The following is a 25,029-nucleotide window of genomic DNA, read 5'->3' as shown; positions in this document are numbered from 1 at the left end:
ACCCAAGGGACTCAAAGTGTGTCCTCACAACTCTATCACCACCTTGGGAGGATGATTTGCTAAAATCAGAAACTTCAGGAGAAAACTGCTTTCATGTTCTACCTTGGGGCACTCTATAAAACACAAAATGTTTGTAAAACAAAGAATTCCATAGAGCAGGGGTCAGGGAGCTTTTTCTATAAAGTAAATATTTGAGGCTTTGCAGGCCATACAGTCTCTGCTGTGACTATTCTAGTGTGCAGTGCATAGTGAGGAAGCACTCAGGAACCACAAGCAACGGAATAAACAGGGAAGCCCCAAAAAGTTTAATATACAAAAACAGGTGGCAGTAGTTCCCAGAACACCCATGGGCAACCAAACATTCCACTTGAAAACCTATGCCTTACTAAAGCCGTTCCCCAGATCAACAGGAAGAAATCTTTGTAATGCTAGGTTCAGTCTGTGCACCTATGGGTGGTGTCCTCTCTGACAAGCAAATGACTAGTCTGTAGACCACATATGCGGGCAGAGTGAAAAAGGATCATGTGTCTCCTCCAACGTTGAGATAAGGGACAACAAATATATTTAAAATGAAAAAGGGGGCTGCAGGATGTGAGGCGTAAGTAGCAGAGTTTTGGATTCTTACCACCCCAACAAAGTTGTTAATCATGAAACTAGCTTTGAATTAATTTATACTAAAACCACAAGGATATTCTAAACAGAACGAAACTGGTTTTTTCAGATATAGCCATTGACCCACTGTAATAAGATATCATTACAGAAGCCAAATGGACATGTTTTTTTCTGTATTTCCAACACAGAAACCAAGAGAATTCTCATGTGTTCTAAAAGAAAGTGCAGGTGGATTCATAACTAACCTCACGGCAGGCTGGGGTTTTCTAAGAATAAGGGGAGATGAGTGTATTTTTATAAGAAACAACTCTTGTAGCTTTTATTCCTTTGCTGTATTAGAAGGCGTAGTCAACCCTCAAACAAAATACACTTAACCTCTTCGCCCTTTAGAAGATATGGCCAGGTTCCAAGAGTTGGGAGCTTCAAGCTGGGTGTGGAGGAAGCAAGTAATATAAATGATACCATCTTTCTATTTCTCTCCATCTTGCTTTGACATGGCTTCCTCTGATGCATTTTTTCCCCTAGTCTTATAGCCACCATGAGAACACATTACCTTGCTAATGTCGAAGAGACTTCACTTTGGGACGTATGCTTAGAAAAAGACATTAGTCTCACCTGGTTCCTTTCCCATTACAATTCTGCCTCCAGGGAGGGCTATTTTATGAGATAGTTAAACAAGAGTCTTGGCCTTGAGGGAAAATAGAATATGAGGTTGAAACCCTAGTGAGCAGTTGACAAGGCCTAAATGAGGGGTGGCTGAAAAGCCTGGGTTGGTCTCAGAGGTATATAAGAAGGTGGGGGCAGGGGGAGGGTGGCTGCTTCCTGGTACACAGGAGCTGTCCTGATTTGGGGTCCTCAAAAGCTGCACTTCAAAAGGAGAACCTCCTTCTACCTGCACCCAGCCCTGTGCCTGTGACTTCTCCCTGTGCACAGAGGAGGGAGCTGTGCTCTGTCCACACCTGTGCCTCACCAGCTCACAGTCTTGCAGGGGAGAGGCTAGCAGGCCACACCACGGAGTTCATGCTATGGCCACTGTGAGGCCCCATGAAGGCCCATGGACACTGAGAGGCCCCGAAGAATCCTCTGGGACACCCAGAGAAACTGACCCTAGTACTAAGGTTAATAAACACCTCCCCACTCTCACATAAAAGTATAGAAAGAGTCTGAGAAAAATAGTGATAGATGTGACCACATGAAAATGTAAACCTATTGAATGTTTCAAAGAGATTTAAAGACAAATGATATATAATCATACTATTACAGTATATATGACAAAAGATTCATATTTCTTATTTTATGAAACACCCTTACAAGTTCATATGAAGAATATTACTATAGAAAATTTTGCAAAGTTTATTCAGTAGTCAATTCACGAAACAAAAGTGCTACAAGTCAATGACAAAAAATCAGATTAAAAATGGGCAAGAGACTTAGTAAACATTTCTCCTAAGATGATATACAAATGGCCAGCAAGCATATGACAAGATGCTCAACATGACTAGTCACTAGGGAAATGCAAATCAAAACCACAATGAGATAGCACTTCATATCCATTAGGATGGCTTCTATCCAAAAAAGTAAATATTGGCAGGATACAGAAAAACTGGAATTCCTATGCTGGTAGGAATGAAAAATGGCACTGTTCCTGTGGAAAACAGTAAACAGTAAGGAGGCTCCTAAGAAATCAAAAATTGATAAATGTGTGATCCAGTAACACTCTTCTGGGTGTATATTCGAAAGAACGCAAAGCAAGATCTGCAGAGATACTTGTACAACCAGGTTCAGGGCAGCATGATTCACAATCACCAAAAAGAAGAAGCAACCCAAGTGGTGAATGACAGATGAATGGATGGACAAAATGTGGTATGTATATACCATGGCATATTATTCAGTCTTAAAGGGGAAGTTCTGACACATGCTACAAAGTGGCTGAACCTTGAGCACATTATGCTAAGCAAATTAAGCCAGTCACCAAAAAACAATACTTTATGATTCAACTGATATGAGCTTTTTAAAGAAGTCAAGTTCATAAAAACAGAAAGTAGAATGATAGGGCCTCCCTGGTGGTGCAGCAGTTGAGTGCTGGGTTGCAAAGCTGCCTGCAGCCTCTGCAGTGCTGATTCAATCCCTGGCCACCAGGCGAGGGTCTCACATGGCACGACAGACCTCTCCTGCCGCCCGCTGCTCCCCTCAGCAGTGTACTTCATCCGTCTACCTGTTTTGCTCTCCGCTCTGGCTCTGAATTCTCTCACCCTCTTGCGCTTCTGACTGTACCCAGTGCTTGTATAAATAAATAAATCTTTAAAAAAAAAAAACTTACACAATAATATGTTACACATATTATGAATACACAATAATATGAATGCACTTAACATGATTATATACTTAAAAGGGGCAAGATGGGGCCTCCCCGGTGGCACAGCGGTTGAACACTGGGTTGTGGAGCTGCCCGCAGCCTCTGCAGCGCCGGTTTGATCCCCGGCTGCTCCCTGGCCACCGGAGGAGGGTCCCACATAGCACGCAGACCTCTCCTGCCGCCCGCTGCTCCCCTCAGCAGTGTACTTCGGTCCTTCTGCCTGCTCTGCTCCCCACTCTGGCTCTGGTGAATTCTCTCACCCTCCTGCACTTCTGACTGTACCCAGTGCTTGTATAAATAAATAAACAAATCTTTTAAAATAAATAAATAAATAAATAAATAAATAAATAAATAAATAAAAGGGGTAAGATGGTAAATTCTATGTTATTATTCAAGTAAAAATAAAAGGGTTTTGAGAACAAAATCAATAATCAATCTATCTAAAATGTTTAAACAGAAATGTTATAAACAGAAGATCATAAAATTTACAAATAATATACAATGTTTTTCTCTATTAATAGTTTTCCTTCTTTTTTTAAAAAATTTATTTGTTTGTTTATACAAGTACTGGGTACAGTCAGAAGCGCAGAAGGGCGAGAGAATCCACCAGAGCCAGAGCGGGGAGCAGAACAGGCAGAGTGATGAAATACACTGCTCAGGGGAGCAGTGGGTGCAGCAGAAGAGGTCTGCACGCCATGTGGGACCCTCGCCAGCGGCCGGGGATTGAACCGGCGCTACAGAGTCTGCGGGCATCTTCATAGCCCAGCGCTCAACCGCTGCGCCACCGGGGAGGCCCTAATTTAAAGTTTTCTTTAATGATAATATCCACTGCTGATAAGACTCATGAGAAATGGGACTGAAAACTGCTGGTAGGAATCTGAGTTATTTCAATATTTCTGAAAGACACTGGCCATATGTTTTAAAAGCATTTTTAAATCACTTATGTTCTCTGACTAAACTATTCCATGTCTGGGAACTCAAGCTAAAAAACAGTCAGATGTGCAAAAAATACTTTATGTGAGGAATGTTCACAATGCAGTGTTGTTGGTTTTTTTTTAATACCAAAAAAAATATTAAAACCAGGATATCCATAAGTAATAGGTTAGGAAAAATGAATTATGGTATAGCTGCATAATAGATTGCCCTGCAGCCACTGCAAATTATGTTACAGAAAAATACTAAATTATAGTGACTGTTCAAGATGTATTGTTAAGTGGGTTTTTTAAAGTGTGTTTCTAGTTTTTTACATATTTATTCAAGAACTACAAGCCTACACAGGACAAGCTATCAGTTTCTTTTCTGAGTGGTGAAACTAGCACTGATCTTTTATTATCTTTTCTATATTTTTCCAAAAGTTAGCAATGCATTTGTTACTTTTAAAGTCTGAAAACCAGGGCTTCCCCTGGTGGTGCAGTGGTTGAGCGCCACACTGTGAAGCTGCTCACAGCCTCTGCAGCACAGGTTCGATCCCCAGCCACCGGCGAGGGTTCCATATGGCGCAACAGACCTCTCCTGCCACGCCCGCTGCTCCCCTCAGCAGTGTACTTCCGTCAGTCTCCCTGTTCTGTTCCCTTCTCTGGCTCTGGTGAATTCTCTACCCTCCCGTGCTTCTGACTGTACCCAGTGCTTGTATAAATAAAAATTTAAATTTAAAAAAAAGGTCTGAAAAACATATATTTTTTAAAGAAGTAAAACTTAACATACCCAATTACTGTTATTACTCCTCACTCCCAAAAAACAGCTAAGTTACTTCACTTTCTATTCCATTTCCTCTACAAAGTTCAGCAATTTTTTAAATTCAAATTTAAAAAAAATCACAGATTTCTGACTTTTCTCATAAGTGAGATTATTTTTCAATTCCAAGTTTAACTTAATGCCAGTGTTTCTCATACCTACTCTGCACCACCCGCAGGCCTGCACTGCATTGGGCAGGTTTGCAGCCAGCCCTTCAGATCCCTAAGGGGACGCTTCTAGCCAAGGTCCTGCTGGAGGGACATTTCCACAGGTGACCCTGCCGAGACACAGGTGACAGAATCATGGACAAGGAAAGCCACTCCGCAGGCTAGTCAGGTGCCCATGGCATGGCATGGAAAGAAGGAATGCTGGGCACTGCTACCTCCCAGAACTGAAACTAGAAATCACTGCAAGACTTGCCAGTTCTCTGGGAACTGAGTGAGGCTGGAAAGGGATGAAAGAGAAACTGGAGAGGTATTGATGTCACAGTTGGAGTTCTAAGGGACCAGAGCTAATACTTAAAAAGAAGTCATGGTGTAGATGAAAGATCTCATGAACCATTAGGGTAACTGACCACCAGCAAAGCTGAATGACAGGAGCCGGCCTCAGCAGCCGATGCCCGCAGGGCTACCAGCCTGGAACACTGACTTTCCCAGTGGTTTAAGTATCCAGTGTCTCCCAGCGTCCTGTGCAACCCTAACTGGAGGAAGATTGAGGGAGATCCCAACTTGCGTAATCGAAAGATTTCAACTCGAGAGAAAAAGCAAAATAGATCCCTGCCCTCTGGGGGCAGATGGGCAGTGAGTGCAGAACCTCGGGGAAGCCAGGCCCCCTGTTTCTTCCTCAGAGTCATCCAAGAACTTTAAACAGGCAACCAAAATGGTAAAACCAGCAGAAATCAGAAAGTCAATTAAAGTTGGGAACCCAAATAAAATTAGCATCTAAATTTATCAGAGAAGGGAAAAAAATATTATGGAGAATAAGATGTTAGTTTTTAAGGTTTATCAGCAGTCTGAAAAAATACGGGTTCACAGTGCATAAAACAGTGAAAGCACTAACTGCCTCCTCCCTATAACATCTGATTCATGAATAGACTGCTTGTTCAAATTTAGAGGTTAAAATCTAGAAACCAGGGCCTCCCCTGGTGGCGCAGTGGTTGAGCGCTGGGCTGCAAGGCTGCCCGCAGCCTCTGCAGCGCCAGTTCGTTCCCCGGCAGCTGGTGAGGGTCCCACACACAAAAAATAAATAAATAAAAATAAAATAAAATAAAATCTAGAAACCAGAAAAAAATACATACAGAATTTGAACCTCACAACTCTTTTGGTGGCGTTTGGGAGAAGTGCCACCTGACACCAACAGGTGCTAGGGACACATGAGCATGTCCTGCGCCGTCTGACCCTGCCTCCCCTACATACACACTAAGGGGTGGGGGCGCAGTCTAACTAGAATCAATATAATTGAAGTAAAAAAAATGAGAAAAAGCATATGTAGGGGAGAACTGACCCATGGGGTCGGGGAGGGCATTAGAAGAGGGGTGTGATAGATACTAAAGAGCTCAGGGTTTCTTTTTGAGATGAAAATATTCTAAAATTGATCGTGGTGATGGTTACACATATCTGAGAATATACAAAAAAAAACACTCAATTGTACACTTTAACTGGGTAAATTATACTATATATTGATATCTCAATAAAGCCGTTTTTAAAGTAGTACTCCCAAGAGGCCTCCTTAGTGACACAGGGGTTTAAGTACAAAACTATGAAGCTATCAGCAGCCACTGCAGCACGAGTTCAATCCCGGCCAGGGAGCTAACCCAGGTGGCACAGAAGACCTCTCCTGTCTCACCCGCTGCTCCTCTCAGCAGTGTATTTCAGTAGATCTACCTGTTCTGCTCCCCATACTGTCTCTGGTGAATCCTCTCACCCCCACACCTCTGGCCTATACCCCAGTTCTTACATGCATAAATAAATTAAAAATCTCTATAAATAAATACATAAATAAACAAACAAACAAACACATAAATAAATAAAGTAGTGCTCCCTCCAGCACTGAGCCTGACCAATCTGAAGGGTCTGCAGGCACCATCCATCCCCTGGGGCTCTCTTCTCCCTCCCAGGCTCTGAGCTGGCCTTCTTTTCCAAGCCTGTTCCCCACGGAACTCTCAGCTATACCCCATACAGGCTCCACTTTCACATCCACCTCAGCAGCTATGTATTATTACATGGGCTTCTCCATCCTCCCCTTGCCTTGTAATCCTCCCAAGTAGAAGCTACTCATTCTCCTGGGCAGACCAGGAGAAAACCACATTTCCCTGTAACCATTATCTCCAGACAATAACATGTCAAGAATTAGCTACTGTTAAAAAAGAAACAACAGACCCAATGTGGACCCCAACCAGGTCTTAATACCCAACCTAACTACAGTTTCAGCCCCTCCCAAAAGCAGAACTCTAAAGCAACCCATCTGGATTTTCCAGGACCGTACTTATGAGGTCATCTCCCTGGTAAGACAGACCCTTCTTTCTGTATGACTCTTTGCAGGACCCCTCTACTTCTGGATGGAATGCTGCCCACTCATGGGTTAGTAGGCCACTTAGATTTCTAGATAAATTTATTTGGGTGGATGTTGTTTACTAACATTAGGAAGCAAACGGATGCCCTCCTCCTTACTTCCTGGTATGACTTCCCCTCTTCAGGGTCCTGTTCCTCATTCCCATATATTTAGGAGTCTCCTGCTGGTTCTTCCTCACTTTTTCCTGATCCTTCCAAGGAAGATCTTATTCATGGGTAATTACCTAACTTTTCCCTTTGCTCTTGCTTTGCCCAGCTCCTACAATCCTACAACCTAACTCTGTGTACCAACAATGTATTTATTTTATGGTTAAAACCCAAAGAGGAACTGTTCTTTGAAATGTAGAAGGAAAAGTGCTCTCAGCTACCTGCAGCCCACCCTTCCTTTTCTCACTTCCTTTTTCATGCAAACTCTGCTCTCCTATGTGAATTAACAACCACCTTAATTTAGGTCTTACTCTTCTTATTCTCCCTCTGGACATCACTTGCTTCCACCACACTCTCCCTCCAGCACCCTCAGTTTCCTGTTCCATTGACACACCAACTGCTTCCATGAATAAATGCAGAGCAGCCCAACCCCTGTCTTATCCATTTCCTCTCTTGTCCTACCCATCTGCTCCAGCACCAGGTTATTTGCTCCAATCTCAGTGGGCCCTCCAGGTCTGGAGCCTTGGCACTCATCCAGGCATCTCCAGACCATGGCTCGCACCTCCAGCCTCTTACCTCCTCCTAGTCTGCTCCCTCTCTGTCAGTTGACAACCCTATCTATCCCTTCATCAAAATAGTAAGGCCATCAGGTTTCCATTCTTCATCTTTGCTCTCAGCCCCCTTGAAATCTATCCATACATTCACCCACTTTCCTCCGTCTCAAAGAAAAGCATCAAATTCTCCTGTCTCATCTCCCCTACCTGCTCCCAAGATATTGATCCATTAATTCTCCCACCTCCATAACTACAACTTCTTCCTTTTCACTAGTCCCTTCTTCCTCCAACAGACAAGTTAAAATTCCTTTTATCCCCATGCAAATGTGCAGCCCTATTCATTCAACCTATTAAAGACCAGACTACTGTAGACACCCAAGACAGAGCAATACAAAAAATGACCAGGAGGCACAAGATGACCAGGGCTCCAGGCCTTTGTGGGGACTACTTCCCATTCAGTCAGTCAGGTAAGGCCTCGCTGAGGAAGTGACACTTGACATGCGAGAACCCTGAAAGGTGAAAGTTCTCAGGGAGAGGGAATGGCCAGAGCCAAAGCCCCAAGCAGAACAAGCTGGGTCTATCTGGGGACCCAAAGGAAGCCAGTGTGGCTGGAGAGTAAGGCATGAGGGAGACGTGCTCAGAGAGGGAGGCAGAGACCTGGTCATGCGGACCCTGGGAACCACAGTGAAGAATCTAGAAGCCAGTGGGGCATTTTCAACAGGTAAGTGATATAATCTGACATATTTTAACAGGATTCTTTTGACTACTAGATGTGAAATAGACTGCAAGGGACCAGAATGGAAGCAGGAGACTCTTAGGAAGCTACTGACATAGTGCAGGTCAGAGGCGATGGTGGCTCAGACAGGAGTACGGCCCAGGTGTGTACGTGTGGTGAGATGGTTGTCGGTGTGTGTCCTCTTTGTGCTTATCCGGAGGGGAGAATGTGATACACTGCTACTAAAAGAAAGTGAGCAAGGCGCCTACTCAAGAAGGATTGTGAGAATGTTGCTGGGGTAGGAAAGACAGTGGACTTGGGGCCTGCAAGGTGATACGGTGAGACCCACTTGGGAGAGAGGGCAGTCTTCTCCCCACTTCTGCACTAATACCCGAAGGGCTGACCTTGAAGCACACAGTGAGTGGCATGTTCTCTGTGGGGACATTATTCCACATTAAGGAACCTCTCGAGGTTTCCCTGCAGAAGCCATGGACCCATTGCCACCTTCTGCTTTATTCAGGGCAGTTCCTCAGCGGGCCCCGGTGGCCCTCTTCCCTTCCACTCTGATTATTCTGTATCACGTGTAAAAAGGCCAAGAACTGGAACTGCCTTGAGCCCATTTAGTCACCTTGTAGTGGCCATCTCCATCCAGACGTCCTGCAGGTACCTCAAACTCACTGTGTCCAAGACAGTCTGGTTATCAGATAACACTCTTTCCCTGACCATCCATGGCCCCTGTATTGCCCATTTTAGTTAACGGTGTCGTCATCCACATCAACCCAAGTGAGAATCCTACTCAGGGATCTGATTCCTTCCTTTCCTTTCCCTTCCAAACCCAAATGGTCCACCAGCTCAGAAAAATCCTCTCTAAATGCCTCTGAAACTCCTCCCCTCCTCTGACTCCAATCACTGGCCTAGATCAGGTTCTAATCATTTCTCTCGTGGACTCCAATTGCAAAAATGATAGATTCCTAGCTTCAACATACTTAGCAGGTGCTCAGTAAATGATTTTTGAGTCAATGAGAGAAAGGGAGAGACAGAAACAGGCAGAGACAAAATGAACAAATTAAGTGAGGAAATCAATGAGTAAATAAAAGAAAAAATGCATGCTGTGTAGAAAAAAATGGAGGAACATATAGTCTAATGGAAGACATGCAAACAAGACATCCAAACAAAGCATCTGGTGATAAAGAGTACAATGGGTGAGGGAGACAGAAACTAACACTTGTTGCGTGTCTTCCAGGTGTCAAGTATTAATGATGCACCTGCAGAAAGATCACACACAGGTCACACAGTGATCATGTGACACAGTGCACTCTAGATGGAAAACTGACTTTCAAATAATTAAATAACCATCCAAGGTCACCCAATTGATAAACGGCAGGATTCAGATTCACACCTAGGTGGCAGGCCCCAAACCTCATGCCGGTTAGTGAAAACAGGCTTACAGGATGGGCTGGAATTCGAAAGATAGTAACAGCAACATACAGAGTGCTCCAGATGAAGAGTCTTTGCTCTAAGCATTTTCTTTATAAATATATAGACATATTATCATAAAAACCCTAAGAAGTAGGAAGAGTATCCCTATTAACAGTTAAGAAAGCAGAGGTACCAAGTAGTTAACAATTTGTCAAAGGTAACAGAGCTACCCAGTTACAGGACTGGAAATGAATCCACGGGGGTCTCGCCCCACTGGTCGTGTTGGTGGTCCCTTTAACCCATGGGCAAACTGCCTTCACAATGGAGGTAAGAGGGCAGAAGTGGGTGTAGATGGCAGGAATACTATGATTTCATGTAGGAGACAAGAACGTGCAAGTCATGTTTAGGAACAGGAAGTAGTCCCTTGTGGCTAGGATTGAGGGGGTCACAGAAAATGAGGCTCCAGAGAAAAGATGGAATCAGACACATAGCCTCCTTTCAGCTGGTCCAAGGCTGCAGGCCTGTCTTGTTGGATATTTAAAGAGCCGCCTTTAAATACCTCCTTCCAGTACCTTTTTCACAAGGTATTGGAGAGTGGGAAGAGCATGTTCCCTGTTTTCTTGACCAAAGTATTTAACTTTCTTGCATTAGAAAGCAGGAAAGCTAAAAGGTAAAGGAATACTATTCATAATTTGCTCAAGGTCTTACTGTTAACCAGATAGTAAACTATCCCTGAAGTCCATGGAGATGAGTATCAGCCCTGACCCTTCAGCATTTACTGTTAATACAGGTTTAGTTTGAAAAGTCTGCATGTAACATATTTTTTAGATCTCCAAGTTTGTTTCACAGAACTTCAAGTGTGAGCCAATAAATTGCCATCTTTACATGTCACCACTGTGAGGTTAGATACAAGACAACCAAATGTAAATTTATATCAGGCAAACTAATGTTGGAAAAAATTAAACAGCAAATTCCAAAAACTAACCTTTAGTTTTGAGAAAGGAAAAGGTCAACAGGCCTGTCAAGGGTTCTACGCAAGCCCTTAGGTCATTTTGAATCTCCAGGATCCTAATCTTATCATTCACAAGAAAAGGTCATCTTGAAGTCTGTGCTATTCCAGCTCCTTCCCTTGTGAGAATCTAGGGGGAGAAAAATGATCACAGCTGCAAGGCTTCCCAGCTTGAAGGAGATGTTAAAAACAAGATAACAGGTCCAAAATGGAATCACTTACGTTAAATCCCCTGTTACCAAACCAAGATTTAATTATAGCTTTGATTTTCCCAGAAACAGAATCCTACTCCAGTCCATCAGGAGTTCTCTGAGTAGCTCCAGTGAGTCATCTCCTGATAAACCCCTCCCTCCCCTCACAGAAAATGACCAATCTGCTTTTAAAAAAAAAAAAAAATATTTATTTATTTGTGCATACAAGAACTGGAGTACAGGCCAAAGGTATGGGGAGGTTATAGGATTCACCAGAGACAAAACGGGGAGCTGAACAGGCAGATCCACTGAAATACACTGCTGAGGGAAGCCGTGGGAGAGACAGGAAAGGTCTGCTATGCCAAGAGGGCCTCCCTGGTGGCACAAGGGGTTAAGTCTCAGCACTATCAAGCTATTGCCAGCCACTGCAGCATGAGTTCAATCTGCTTTTTTGCAGGTATTCTTCCTTGCTCCTGATCCCTCTTTTCTTTTTGTATAGCTCCTCAGAGCACCTTTCTGCAGTCAAATGCTCTACCACTGAGCTATACCCCCCCGCCTCAGAGCACCTTTCTGTTTGCTAGATGGGATGCTGCCCAATTCATGAATCATTAAGTCAAAAAGATCTCTTAAATTAAAATTAGTCAGGGCCTCCCCGGTGGCGCAGCGGTTGAGAGCTGGGTTGCGAAGCTGCCCGCGGCCTCTGCGGCGCCGGTTCGATCCCCGGCTGCTCCGACCACCAGAGGAGGGTCCCACATGGCGCGCGGACCTCTCCTGCCGCCCGCTGCTCCCCTCAGCAGTGTGCTTTGGTCCTTCTGCCTGCTCTGCTCCCCGCTCTGGCTCTGGTGAATTCTCTCACCCTCCCGCGCTTCTGACTGTACCCAGTGCATGTGTAAACAAAACAAACGAACAAACAAATAAATAAATAAAAAAAAAAAAAAATTAAAATTAGTCAGTTGAATTCTGGATTTTAAAAGAAACCAACATAGTCATTCCCCATACTCCTTCCCACCACAGTAAGAAGCAGGAGAGACCTAGTGCTAGGTGAGACAGTCCAAGGAAATGTTCCCTGGCCTCTGAAAGTAAACAGTCTAAAGCAAAATAATTCTTTTTACATTTTTTTATTTTAAATTAAAGTCAAAATAATATCATTCAGGCCTCCCTGGTGGCACAGGGGGTTAAGACGCAACCTATGAAGCAGTCTGCAGCCTCTGCAGCACGAGTTCAATCCCCGGCCAGCCAGGGAGCTACTCATATAGCATGGCAGACCTCTCCTGTCTGGCCGCTGCTCCCCTCAGCAGTGTATTTCAGTAGATCTGCCTGTTCTGTTTCCCACTCTGTCTCTGGTGAATCTGCTCACCCCCACACACCTCTGGCCTATACCCCAGTTCCTGTATGCATAAATAAATAAATCTTTAAAATATGAATAATAATATCATTCAGGAAGTCTGAAAAACAGAGAAGTACAACAGCACCCATAACTAAGGTGACTCTATAACCCAAGTTGCTCAGGACAGTCCTGGGCTACAGCTGCTGTCACGTTATTATTAATAGTGCACACACATGCATACACACACACACACTCTTCCAGAGTCATGGCTTAAATGATAATGTATTTCTGGTCACAATATCCATAACCTACTGCTATAAACAAACATTATCACAAATTTTATGTACTTCTTTGCTGTATTTTTCTCACTGGCATATTTTTTATTGCTAAAAAGTATGTATGTATGTGTACAAATTATTTTCATAAGCGTTAGCTTCTTTTCTTCAGTTTCATTACAACAAAGTTATCATTATCTATTTCTAAATACCAGATCCTACAGTTCACTGAGTGCATACTACCACTCCTCTATTGCTGAGTATTCAAGATAGTTTTAAAGGAAATTAATGTGTGGGGTACATAGATGACCAGTGTATAAAACTCAAGAGAAATTCTAACTTAAATGAAGGAGAGTAAAAAAATAAGTAGTAGGAGGAAACTTTTTAAATTCCATTTCTTGACTAAGGTAGTCCCATTCCCTTCTAGCTTGACTGACTCCTTCAGTCTTAGCTTTAACAATTATTTATTGCACACCCACTATCTTCGGACAGCATGGAAGGAGCTGTGCACAGATACACACCCTATTGGCACTATTTTCAGATGCACCCTAAATCTTATCACCATATTTGCTGGCGAACCCTGGTTCTGGACACATCTCCCAGCTGGACTGTGATGGCCTCCCAAATAACTTTCTATTCTTGCCCCAAATAATCCATTCTCCAAACACTCAGAGTAATCTTTTCATTGATAAATTCAGATTAAACTCTGCCTCTGGATCAAATCCTCGCATAGTTTCCCACTGCAGTAAGAATCAACTCCAAATCCCTTACCATGGTTTATAAGCCCTAAGTAGTCTGACGCTGGCCTACCTTCCTGATCATCACCTTCCACTCTCCTCATCATTAGCTCTGCCACCCTGGTCTCCTCTCTTTCATACACATTAACTTCTTTCCAGCCCAGGACCTCTGCATACTATTTCCTTTTTCTGAAAAGGTTTTCCCTGAATCTTTTCTGGATATATCCTCAGCTCAAACGTCACCAAAGTCGTCTTTGTTGCAGTATTTCAACAAGCTCCCCCCACAAAGTCACTCTCTCTCCAACTATACTATTTTCTTTGCAGAACTTAAACACAAACTGGCTCTACATCATTTGTTTCTATGTATTTTTCTCTGTGAGATCCAAGAGAGCAGAGACAATGACCAGTGCCTGGCATATAATTGCAGATGGGCAAACAATAACCATGGAATTAACTGAACAGGAGAGTCACTATGAGAACAGATGCTTATTTAAACCTCAAAGAGTTACAAATCTTTGTTATTTTGTAAAATAATTAATTAGTCCTATTATGTGAAAATAATAAAACATTCACCCAAGTATACATTATCAATAAGCAATATCACCTGGATTAAAGGAATTAAGTTTTTGCCTTGTAAGACTGCCCAAATATAAAGAAAACACTTCCCGGAGCACAAAATTTACAGAAGTTCCTAAATGGCACTTAGATTCATGACCAGGTTTCTAATGTTCCACAGCAAAATAGGGAAAAGAAAAATATGCATTAGCTTGTTAAAAAGCTAAAATTCTTTGCATTTACAGGACTCTCTCCTTTATTCTTAGATTTTAGAATATTCCCTTCTTTCAAAAAATAACAGGGATTGTATCTGATAGGTTTGGGGGGAGACTTTAATGTCTTTTCCATACAAAGCAAAAAGTTAACAATCTTGAGCTAAGACCCAACTTTTTTTTTTTTTAAGATTTATTTTATTTATTTAAGCATACAAGAGCTGGTGTATATGCCAGAGGTGTTGGGTGTGACAGGGTTCACCAGAGACAGAGGGGGGAGTAGAACAGGCAGATCTACTGAAATACACTGCTGAGGGGGGCGGCGGGCGAGACAGGAGAGGTCTGCTGTGCCACCTGGGTTAGCTACCTGGCCGGGGATCAAACTTGTGCTGCAGTGGCTGCTGACAGCTTCATAGTGCTGAGACTTAACCCCTTGCGCCATCAGGGAGGACCCTGAGACCCAAATTTCCTCTTCAAATTTTAGCGCTCCAAGAATTCAACAGATCTGGATATCACTCCTCTCTGCATTCCCCGCCCCCTTCTCAAGTGTGGGTCTTGAAAGTCTTACCAGGTGCACAGTGTGCCAACTCTAATCTAGCAATACTCACTGCCTGTGGTGCTCAAGAAAGACCGGAAGGGCTTGGTGGGTCCATGGGAATAGGGCAAAATTACTGATGTCTGCCATGGTGGGGAGGAGGTAGTAAGTGGATGGGGGGTGAAAAGGGTGAGATCTGACACAAATAACCCTGGCTGGAAGACCTGTCAGAGCCCAATATTAAAATCAGTAAAGTATAACTGAAAAATGTGTTTTGATCAACCCCATAATACTGTTGAACATAGAGAAGCAGGGGCCGCTGAAGTCAAGAGGGTAGCCAGTGGAAGCAGCCTACCTACCTACCTATCTCCTGGCACAGCATCCTTTTCCTGCCTAGACAAAACCTTGGCAACCTCTGCGTGCTAGACCCACGACTTCACCATCTGAAGTAGACCAGGAAAGCCACCTGGCCGACACAGTTTGACCAGGAAAGGGCTCAATGGTAAACAGTCACAAAACTCAGCAAATTAAACAAAGCCAGTGGGAGTCTTTTTCAAAGAAAGATATTCTTGTAATCTCATCTGTGAGTTAAAGTCCAAAGATTAACAAAATACCAAGAAGGAAAACAAATGCAAAACAAGACTAGCCGCATGCCAGAGTCCGTTTGACATATCTGGTGCTCCGTGGAAGTCTAAACTGAAGTAAGGGTCAAGATTTAAGTACTGTTACCTTCATAAACTGGGAAAGCCAGCTGGGAGAACCAGATGCACACATAAGACAGGATTGATTCCACCAGTCACATTTGCCCTTCTGCTCACCAGAATGCAGGGTTACTGACCCCAAAGTCTAGAGCTCACACACCCTTCTGCTCTGCATCCAGCTTCTAGGAAGGGATGGATCCCTGAGAAAGATGAGCACTAGGTCCAGAGACACATGAGTGAGCAAGGATGCTTGCCAGAGCCATGTTCCGAACTGAAAAAGTTGAGACAGTCCAAAGGCCATTAGTAAGGGAATGAGTGAATAAAATGAGATGCATTTGTGGAATACACGGTAGTTGTTCAAAAGGAGAGGAAAACCTTGTAAATGCTACAGTGGGGAAATGCCCGTGATGCACAAAGTAGAAACAACAAATTACTGAACAATATGCAGTATGATTCCATTGTTTAAAGTGTATACATGTATACATATATATATATACACACATGCATGTGCTTGGATATGAAGAGGAAAAGATTCCAGAAGGATGTACTATGGCAAAGTGAGTGCAGTTGGGGCAGGGAAGAGGGAATGTGTTTTGTTTTTTGTTTTTGTTTTTTTTTTTTTACTTCATACAATCATAGATAGCTAACTATTTTAAAATATATTACTTTTGTAATTGGAAAATATAAAGTATATAAATAGATATCACATATAAATGTATAAAATAAATAGGCGCCCACAGTTATCTTTATTCCTCTATACCAAATCAGGAAAAACCAATTACTAGGAGGGGAAACAAGATTTGGAAAAGTGACCACTTGACTCTCGAGCAGTTTTTCACATTTCTCCCTCCTTTAGCTGACACATCAGGTTGTATTTTTATTCAGATCTCATCAGTCAAAAATACTTAGTTTCTAAAACAAGATTTGAGTTAGCAGAAAAACAAAATAAAAACTGCAGAACAAATCCTGATGGATTAGATTTGAGCAAAGCCCAGCCCAGAGAGACCCGACGAAAGCCTGGGGTGGTGTCAGGCACAACAGCTTTCTTGGTCAAAGGTCTCACTGCTAGATATTTTCATATTTCCACCCATATTGTCTACACCCATCTCTGAATATATTATTTTGTTTCCAGATGGGTTTGACTCAGCTCCCAAATACATGTAAGGCAGCAAAGAGTTAAACTGAAGATGAGAAAACTACTAGCAGAAGAGTTGAGGCACAGAAATGATATGAGGAAAGAGCAAAAAATATTATTTTATATATAGACTCCAAACACTTAAAATAAATTTAATTCTCAACTGATGTACACTAGTGCTCAAGACCTGTACAGTAAAAACAAGGTTTACAACGGTTAGAAAAATAACAATCCAGAAAGATGTTATATAACCGCTTCTACTGATTCAGTGAATAAATTCAACCAGCTTCTCCATGCTCTCCAGAGATCACATTTTCATAAGCCTTTGTCATGATCATGTAAATAAATAAATCTTTTGATACACACCTACCTTGTTGACACAGGAATTAGATAATCTTCAATAACCATCTTGAAAGGCAGCATCAAAATGTTTAAAGTTCAAATTTGGAGCCATTCACATCTGGTTTCAAATTCTAATGATCTGACTCTGGCTGTGTGATCTTGGACAAGTTATTTAACCTCCCTGAGACTAGATTTCCTGGGGCGGGGGTGGGGGTAGGGGGGGACAGGGTGCATTATAAGAGAGAAAAACAAGATTTACTGTCCTCAAAGGAGGCATTGGGGCCCCTCCACACTTAGCTGTAAGATATATCTTTATGTTACTACAAATACTGCAGCAAAACTCACTGGACAAATATAGTCCTGGTACTATATTTACAATTGCTTGTAACTCAACCCCAATCTGAATGAGATTTCATACCAACAGCTAGCTTTGTAAGGGCCTTTCTCATACCTTAGATGCTAAGGAAATCTGGCCTATTTGAAAATGATCAATGAATCTCTTTTTAGACTTCCTTTTTCCAAGTGAACTATTCCCAGAATAAAAAAAAATTTGAATAGTGTCTTTTCAAAATTTCTGATAAAATGAACAGAAAACACAGGTAATAAAAAAGCTACCATTTACAAGTGTCAACTGTGTTGGCCTCTGTGCTGATTATATTATGTGCATGTCTCATTTAATTCTTACAAACACCCATTTCACTAAATCTTACAGAGGTGAACTGACTTGCTCAGTCACCACCACAAGGTCACCAACGTGCTCAAGGGCACTGCCAGAATTCAACCCACCTGTACTCACTTTTCAGATCTTGGTTCCAATCTCACTAACCCTGGGAATTTGTCATAACTTTCCAGAAAGCACAAATCCCTTGCCCCATTGCCTTCCACTGCAGTTCTGAGGAGTAATTTATTTGCGTAAATCTATTGAATTATTATTGTGTCTCTCCCACCAAACTATAAGCTCCCAGACAACCCAGCTCCTCCCGGTCTTGTTTATTTAGGACCTCTGACCTCTGTCACAGTACCAGTAAATGGGGTCTCCACACACATTTACACTGGTTGAGTGAATGAATTGGGAAAACAGTGCTGAGAAATCATCAGCCCCTTGGGCACTGCACTACAGAAGGACAGGAACCCAGGGTTTGCTACAAGTGGGCACCACAATGACAGCTGACCGTTCTGAGGAGCAAGGGAAGGCTAAAGCAAAGCTCTTCTTCAGAACTGGAAGATCTCAAGTATGACACCTCCTGGAGGTAACACACAGCAGCATTTCCACTTTGAAAGAGGGCAGAGAGGTATGGACTCCTCATTTACAGAATTAATACATTATTAGTAATAAACCACTTTCTGCTTCATTTTGGTTGACTCTCTCACACACACATATACACACACAGCTTATTTCTGGTTTATTTTTCTTATTTTAACTGCATTCTAGTCCTTTCCTCAAATATCTTTCTTAAAATACTTCAGCAGAATCACATGCATTCACAAGCTTGTTCTTAACACTCAACTACGAAACTGAAAGCAACCGAAAATAAAGGAAATAGCACACACACACACAAAAAAAAAATACTTATTAAACTTCAGTACTTCTTCACAAGTCACTGTCACAAGGAAACCCCATCGGGCTTCAGCGCAGTATGTTTTAAACAAGTCATATTGCACCATCTCATACTGCAACCATTCCTAATATGAAAGTAGACCAGTGGAAGCATTAAGTCCTTCATGAGATTAGCCTGCCCTTTGAAAATACTTCCAAAAACAAGCTATTTTATTCCAACGAATCAAAGGGCTAACTTTTTTATAAAGAAAATTGTATTTGCTACTCTCAAAAATTTCAAGTTCTTCAGTACTCAGGATTTGATATGCAGTCTGATGACAGACTCAATTTCATATTTTTTTTTCATTTGTATGCCACAGTGAACAATAAACTGTAAGAGGAGAGAGAAGGTGAAGACAAGCAGGTGGTGAAATATTATTACATGAATGTTCAGGAAAAAAGAGAAAAAACATTGGTTTGGCAGAGCCCCAATCTCACACAAGGCCTGAACTCCTTAATCTTTTAACATGTATTCTTTTCAGGTATATTATGCCACCGAATATTCTTTTTAGAGTCCCAGAGATAGAAGGGTGTCCTAGGTCAGCAGAACAATCAAGAAAAAACTCAGTCAAATCATCTCTTAATAAAGGAAAGTGCATCAAGAAAGTAAAATAATACTTTGGGGAAAAAAGACGAGATGAATATAAGCTAGAGATCTGCTATGAAACACTGCACCTACAGTTAATAGCACCGGGTGATATATTTAAATATTTGCTAAAAGGGTAGATCTCATGCTCAGGATTTTTACCACAATAAAATAAAAAAAAATTTTAAATAATCAGGTATCTGCTAAGTGGTTTTCCAGTCCTTCAGGAAGGACAGAGAGAGAAGTGCAGGAACCATAAAATTGTGCAAATGCTGATTATCTGTCATGTCTCTTCTTACAGACATACACACCACAATTAGCCCCTTCTTTTGTCAGCTAATTTCTACATTCTTACTAATTTCTTATATTCTAGTATGCTTCTTGCATTTTTTAAATGTAAATGCTAGGTCCCTTCCTGAGACATGCAGCACAGCATATAAAAGAAGAAAATGAGGTTCTGCTCCAAAGTCTGTTATACCTGGGTGTAGAGTCAGTCCAAGTCTGTCTCCTGAGCTGTAAAATGGCAGAGGGAGAGGAAGGAAACAATCTCAACCTGAAGTGCCCTGTAAGAAATGAATGAAAAGTTTTAAGAATTATGTGTGGCCTGCACTTTGAATGAAGTAGATCAATAGCCAGACTCACACAGGACTATAGGCATCCTGAGTTTTCTCAGAATATCATTTTAAGCAACTCAAGTCATTCATCACAATGGTCCTAAATCTCCAGTAACTCCCCCTGGCAACTATGTAACAAAGCCGACAGTGACCAAAGCTGAGTCACTTTCTGCAGACAGTAGTTCCTCTTCCCCTTTCAGGGCACAGCTCTGGGAGGCCACCCCATGTGCAGGGAGCACAACTGGCCCCAGAGTCACCCTGCAGGGGGCTGATTCTTCCCAGTCTCATTCTGAGAAGGAGCAGGAACAAGCACCACCCAGGCGCCAGCTGTAAGCAGAGGCAGAGAGCAAAAGAACCTCCATGTGCCCAAGGGAAGGGCAAAGCAAAGTGCTCTCCGGAGTCTCCCCTAAACCCCACAGAACTAGCAAGACCCCAGCCAGGTCAGATAGGTACCATGTCTGTTGTATCAACAGTTTTTACAGGTTTCCTGGCTCAGTATCCGTCCTCAATGAAGTTCAGTAGATGATGGATGGACAGAGGGACAAATGAATGCTATCCTTTCACTTCGCTTTGAGGTGGAGAGAGTATGAAGCTCTCTGTTTCTCAGATAAGGAGGCTGATGACTTGCCCAAGGGAAAAAACAGGTTAGGGCCTTTTCATCATATAACAGTAACAACTTGCTATGGTCCCTTTGCACAATTTCACTTATCAGATAATATAGCAGAGAAGAGACCTTGAAAGACTCACATTCTGTGACCTAAATTTTTAGATGTCAAAAGTAGAAGTAAAAAGAGGGCAGGAGGATGAAAAGAGTCAGGAACATCATGTTCTTAGGGGAAAGAAGGCCTGGTCCCTATTCAGGACAGTTCCCTGGGAGACGCTGGCATCCCAGAGCCTGTAAGCATAATCTGGGCAGAGATAGGGGAAGAGGGATTTACCAAAAGGCAGAGGGAGGACCCACATCGAAGAGGCAGCTGATCCAGAAAGTCCAGATTCCTAATTCTGCCTAAAGCGCCCCTTCCTCGGGATCTTTCTCTCCAAAAGCCCTGAAGCTTCTGTGGCTTGTCTGTTCAAGAATCAGTCCTACAGGCTCAGAGGCCTGAAAGGCTTCAGGCTGAAAGGCTTCTGAATGACAAGAGGAAGGGGCCCAGGTTCACCCCTATCTGGTCGGGCCATCAGTTTGCAGAATTGCCAAGGTCCTATCATTGAGCTGAGGTTACTGCTCTACTCACTATCAGAACCCAGAAGGAGCAGGCAACTGTGAGTCTCTAAACACGAGAGACAGATACAGATGCCAATGTTCTCTCTCTAGAGACAGTGAGTCCTGGTGATATCAGTTGGTGGCCCCAAATTCAAACTCATCTGTAGGTAGCAGGGAAAACTAGACAGTGAATGGGGAGTGGTCATCTTGGTGAAACATCAGCCCATTTGGGGTGATGGAGCAGGGAAAACAAGGCAAGTAGGAAGATTTTGGAGCCAGAGTTCAGAATCCCCACTTAAAGAAAATGATCAGTGCTCCCTACTCTGTTCATTATCATCCTATCTGCTGAACCCTCTAGGGCACTAAATGGGTGCTCTGCTGTATCAGTTTCCAAGACCACCACCATCTGTTCAGCTCCATGCTCCTGAACCGCCTTACTTCCTGCCCCCCACCTCCAAGTGCTCCCACCCCTCAGATAAGAGTCCTCCTCTTCCTTTCCCTGAGAGTGGGCCTGCAGTCCCCAGATGCCTCACCACCTCTCTCTGCCTGCCTCTGCCTTACCCATCCATTAGCACAAATTACCAACAGTAAACATTTGCACAAGCCTGAGGATGGCCAGGAACTACCCCAAGTACTTTACACACATTAGCTCATTTACTCTGTACAACAGGCCTTTGAGGGGGCATTATTACCTATCCCCACTTTACAGATTAGAAAACTGAAGCACCGAGAGATTAAGAGACTCCTCAAGCTAATAATGGCAGTCAAGATTCAGCAGCACAGGCAGCTTCAGAGGCCCTGCTCCCGACATACTACATTCTCCCCAAACCTTCCTGACTCCCTTGTGGTCAGCTCCTTGCACACCTCAATTCTACTTTCCATATCCATGTATTGTAAAGACTGAGTAGGTTCTTGTCTTCTCTCGCCTCTTAGATCAGAAAGTCTGTGAGAGCAAAGTTTTGAGGTTGGGCCTCCCTGGTGGCACACGGGGTTAAGCACAGCACTATGAAGCAATCCTTAGCCTCTGCAGCATGAGTTCAATCGCCGGCCAGGGAGGTGACCCACATGGTGCAGCAGACCTCTCCTGTTGCCCCCACTGCTCCCTTTAGCAGTGTATTTTGGTCAGTCCTGCTGTTCTGTTCCCCACTCTGTCTCTGGTGAATCTGCTCACCCCCTGCACCTCTGGCCTGTACCCCAGCTCTTATATGCATAAATAATCTTTTTTTTAAAAAAAAGTTTTGAGGTTATTCCTACATCACCTTTGTATTAGTTTCCTATGGATACTGTAACAAATTGTCATCAAATTAGAGGCTTAAAACAGCAGAGATTTATTATTTTACAGTCTGTAGGTCAAAAATCCAATGCAGATCTCTCTAGGCTAAAATCAAAGCCTTGGCAGGGCTGTGTTCCGTCTACAGGTTCTAGGGGACAATCTGTTTCCTTGCCTTTTCCAGCTTCTAAAGGCTGCCTGCATTCCTTGGCTCATGGCCCCTTTCTCCATCTTCAAAGTCAGCAACCTGTCATCTCCCTGACCCTTCTTCTATGGTCACACCTCTGACCACAGCCAGGAAAGGTTCTCCACATTCAAGGACCCTGAATAATCCCCACATCACAAGGTCTTGAACTTAATCATATCTGCAAAGTCCCTTTTGCCAAGCAGGGAAACATACTCACAGGTTCCCGGGATTAGGACATGGACATCTTTGGGGGCCATTATTCTACCTGCCACAATCTTTGCAGATAAACCTTGAAAACAAGGTCCTCTGACAAGAACAAAATTGAATCCCCATCATACTTCAGCTGCACCAGGCCCTGAACGCATGAATATATGGCCCTTCCATAGGCCTCTGTCATGTACATTCTGTGTCCCCAAATTAACCCAGACTCCCCTTGCAATACTCCCAAACAGTGATAGTGATAGTACATGGTAAAAAAAAAAAAAAAATAGTGCTTGATAATCTAGGGATCAAACACAATGCTAATGAATCTATTAACCCTCACCTCAACTACTAAAGTTTCTATTTCTTATTTTCTATTTTATTTTTATTAATTTTTAATATTTGCTTCAAAATATAAAAATATAAGAGTATAGAATAAAAACTTCCTCTTTCCTGTCTCCGATAAATGGTAGCATCGCATACATTCCTTCCAATGCTTCATCCTTAACAATGTACACTGCCCAATACCCAGAGATTAAATGACCACCCAAAACCACATAGTGTGGTCCAGACTCAAATGCAGGGCTCTTGAATGAGAAGCTGTTCTCTCCTCTCCCATATCCTGCCTCTCAACAAAAGGAAAACATCCATGTGCATTAAAATCTTAAGGGAAATCTCCGATGTCATTTCTAAATAAATAACTTCAAAAGAATGTGATTAATAACTTTTCCACTCAAGAACAGGATTTAACTGGGCACACAGTGATCAACTAAATAAGACTCACCCTCAAATGCTGATGCCAATGTTCCCATCAACTGTCAGAATTTCATGTACCTACAGTGTGCCTATATAAACCTGCAAAATTAATTGAAAAGTAAGGGCTACGAATGTCCCTCTATCCTAAGACTTTTAAGTGGAACATGAAGAGGTGTGCTTTTCAATTCAGAACGAGGAGGTCAGCTATTTCCAAATCATGGGAGACCCTTCTCAAAGTATATCTCCTAGTCCTCCCATACCACCCATCCTTGCCTACTGCAGGAACACATGCTCCCTCAGTGGACCAATGATAGAAAATCTTTGAAAACCACTGTTCTGAGGACAGTATCTGTATTTGCACAATCCCCATAAACCCCTTGGTTCTTCAATCAACCCCTTGTCTGAACTCATCGGCACATTCATAGTGTCAGCTCACCCTGGTCAGTACTGAAACTCCCACCCAGGGCATTTTGTGCAGCCTGTTCCCTCTGACATCCCCCCATCTCACCATCAACCTGACTCAACCCACCTGCAAGTCTTGGTTCAAATGCTACCTCTCCGGGGGGCCTTTCTGTAATACTCGATCCTTTTATTTTCTCCTAGAATTTACCAAGTCTATATTATTTTATCTACTAATCTATTTTCCTGTGTATTGTCTGTCCTCTGAGAAGTGCCCTGAGGGCAGGGACCTTGTCCAAATCATTTATTTGAATAGTGCTTTATAACTCTAGCACTTAGCACTGCCTGGCATATAGTAAATGCCCAATAAAAATTGGGTCAATTAAATTGGATTGAATAAGTCCTAGTTAATTTTCTCCATTTCTGCATCACCATCAATCAAGTTTCTCAGCAGTCCAAACACATGGGATGGAAGGATGGGCCTAAGAACAGGAGGCCCTGTTTCTCCTGCCAGCCTATCTCCTCCAGCTATAGCTAATCATTTATTTACCTCGTGGGGACAGAAAGCACTGAGTGAGCCAGCCTCAGTCCAGAGTAGAATGCCTTCAAGCCCACGTGTCTCCCTCTATTGTTTTCTATCTTTCCTCCTGACCTAGCTCCAGTGAACAATGGGGAATCTGAATGGGAAATAATGTTAAAGTTATGCCACTAATAAGCAAAAGTAACAACCAAAGTGAAAAATAACAATCATGTGCCAGGCATTGAGCTATACTCTAACTTGAATTAATTCATCCTCAAGACAGCCCCACCAAGAATTATTATTATTCCAATATTGCATATAAGGAAACAGTGTCCAAGGTTATGAAGCTAGTAAGAGAAGGACCCAGAATCTGCATCCAGGTAGAAGGACTCATGAAAGGCCTCACCCTTCTTACCACACATTAGCCCAACCTCGAACACAGCATCCTAGCTACGTCCTTAGATATAAATGTTTTAAGAACAGTAATGAGTAGAGAAGGTGACCTAATCTATTGAATTACTGATGTCACACATGAAGGTGGAAACACCCAAACATTTGGAAATGACTTCCCA

The 25,029-nt window shown here is 42.7% G+C and overlaps 1 protein-coding gene across 5 annotated transcripts in view; it reads right to left on the bottom strand.

The window, feature by feature from the left end:
• SNX10 (sorting nexin 10) overlaps positions 1-25,029 on the bottom strand; it is a 74,228-nt gene that overhangs the window by 33,946 nt on the left and 15,253 nt on the right. The window contains exons 1-2 of one of the 5 annotated variants that reach the window (XM_037509528.2): positions 19,952-20,013; positions 19,788-19,872 (exon numbers count right to left, since the gene is read on the bottom strand). The exons of 2 other annotated variants lie outside the window; for them this stretch is intronic. In XM_037509528.2, the coding sequence (XP_037365425.1) occupies positions 19,788-19,872; positions 19,952-19,967 (101 nt within the window). In that variant the 5' untranslated portion in view covers positions 19,968-20,013. Of the gene's footprint in view, positions 1-11,092; positions 11,247-19,787; positions 19,873-19,951; positions 20,014-25,029 lie in introns of those variants that run through there. 2 more of the 5 variants (XM_037509535.2, XM_054692433.1) reach the window with 2 other exon arrangements.

The sequence above is a fragment of the Talpa occidentalis genome, unplaced genomic scaffold (assembly GCF_014898055.3).
Source record: "Talpa occidentalis isolate TD23 unplaced genomic scaffold, MPIMG_talOcc4v2.1, whole genome shotgun sequence".
Taxonomy (NCBI): domain Eukaryota; kingdom Metazoa; phylum Chordata; class Mammalia; order Eulipotyphla; family Talpidae; genus Talpa; species Talpa occidentalis.
The sequence above is the reverse complement of the archived record's forward strand: the minus strand, read 5'-3'. Positions and strand labels throughout refer to the sequence as shown.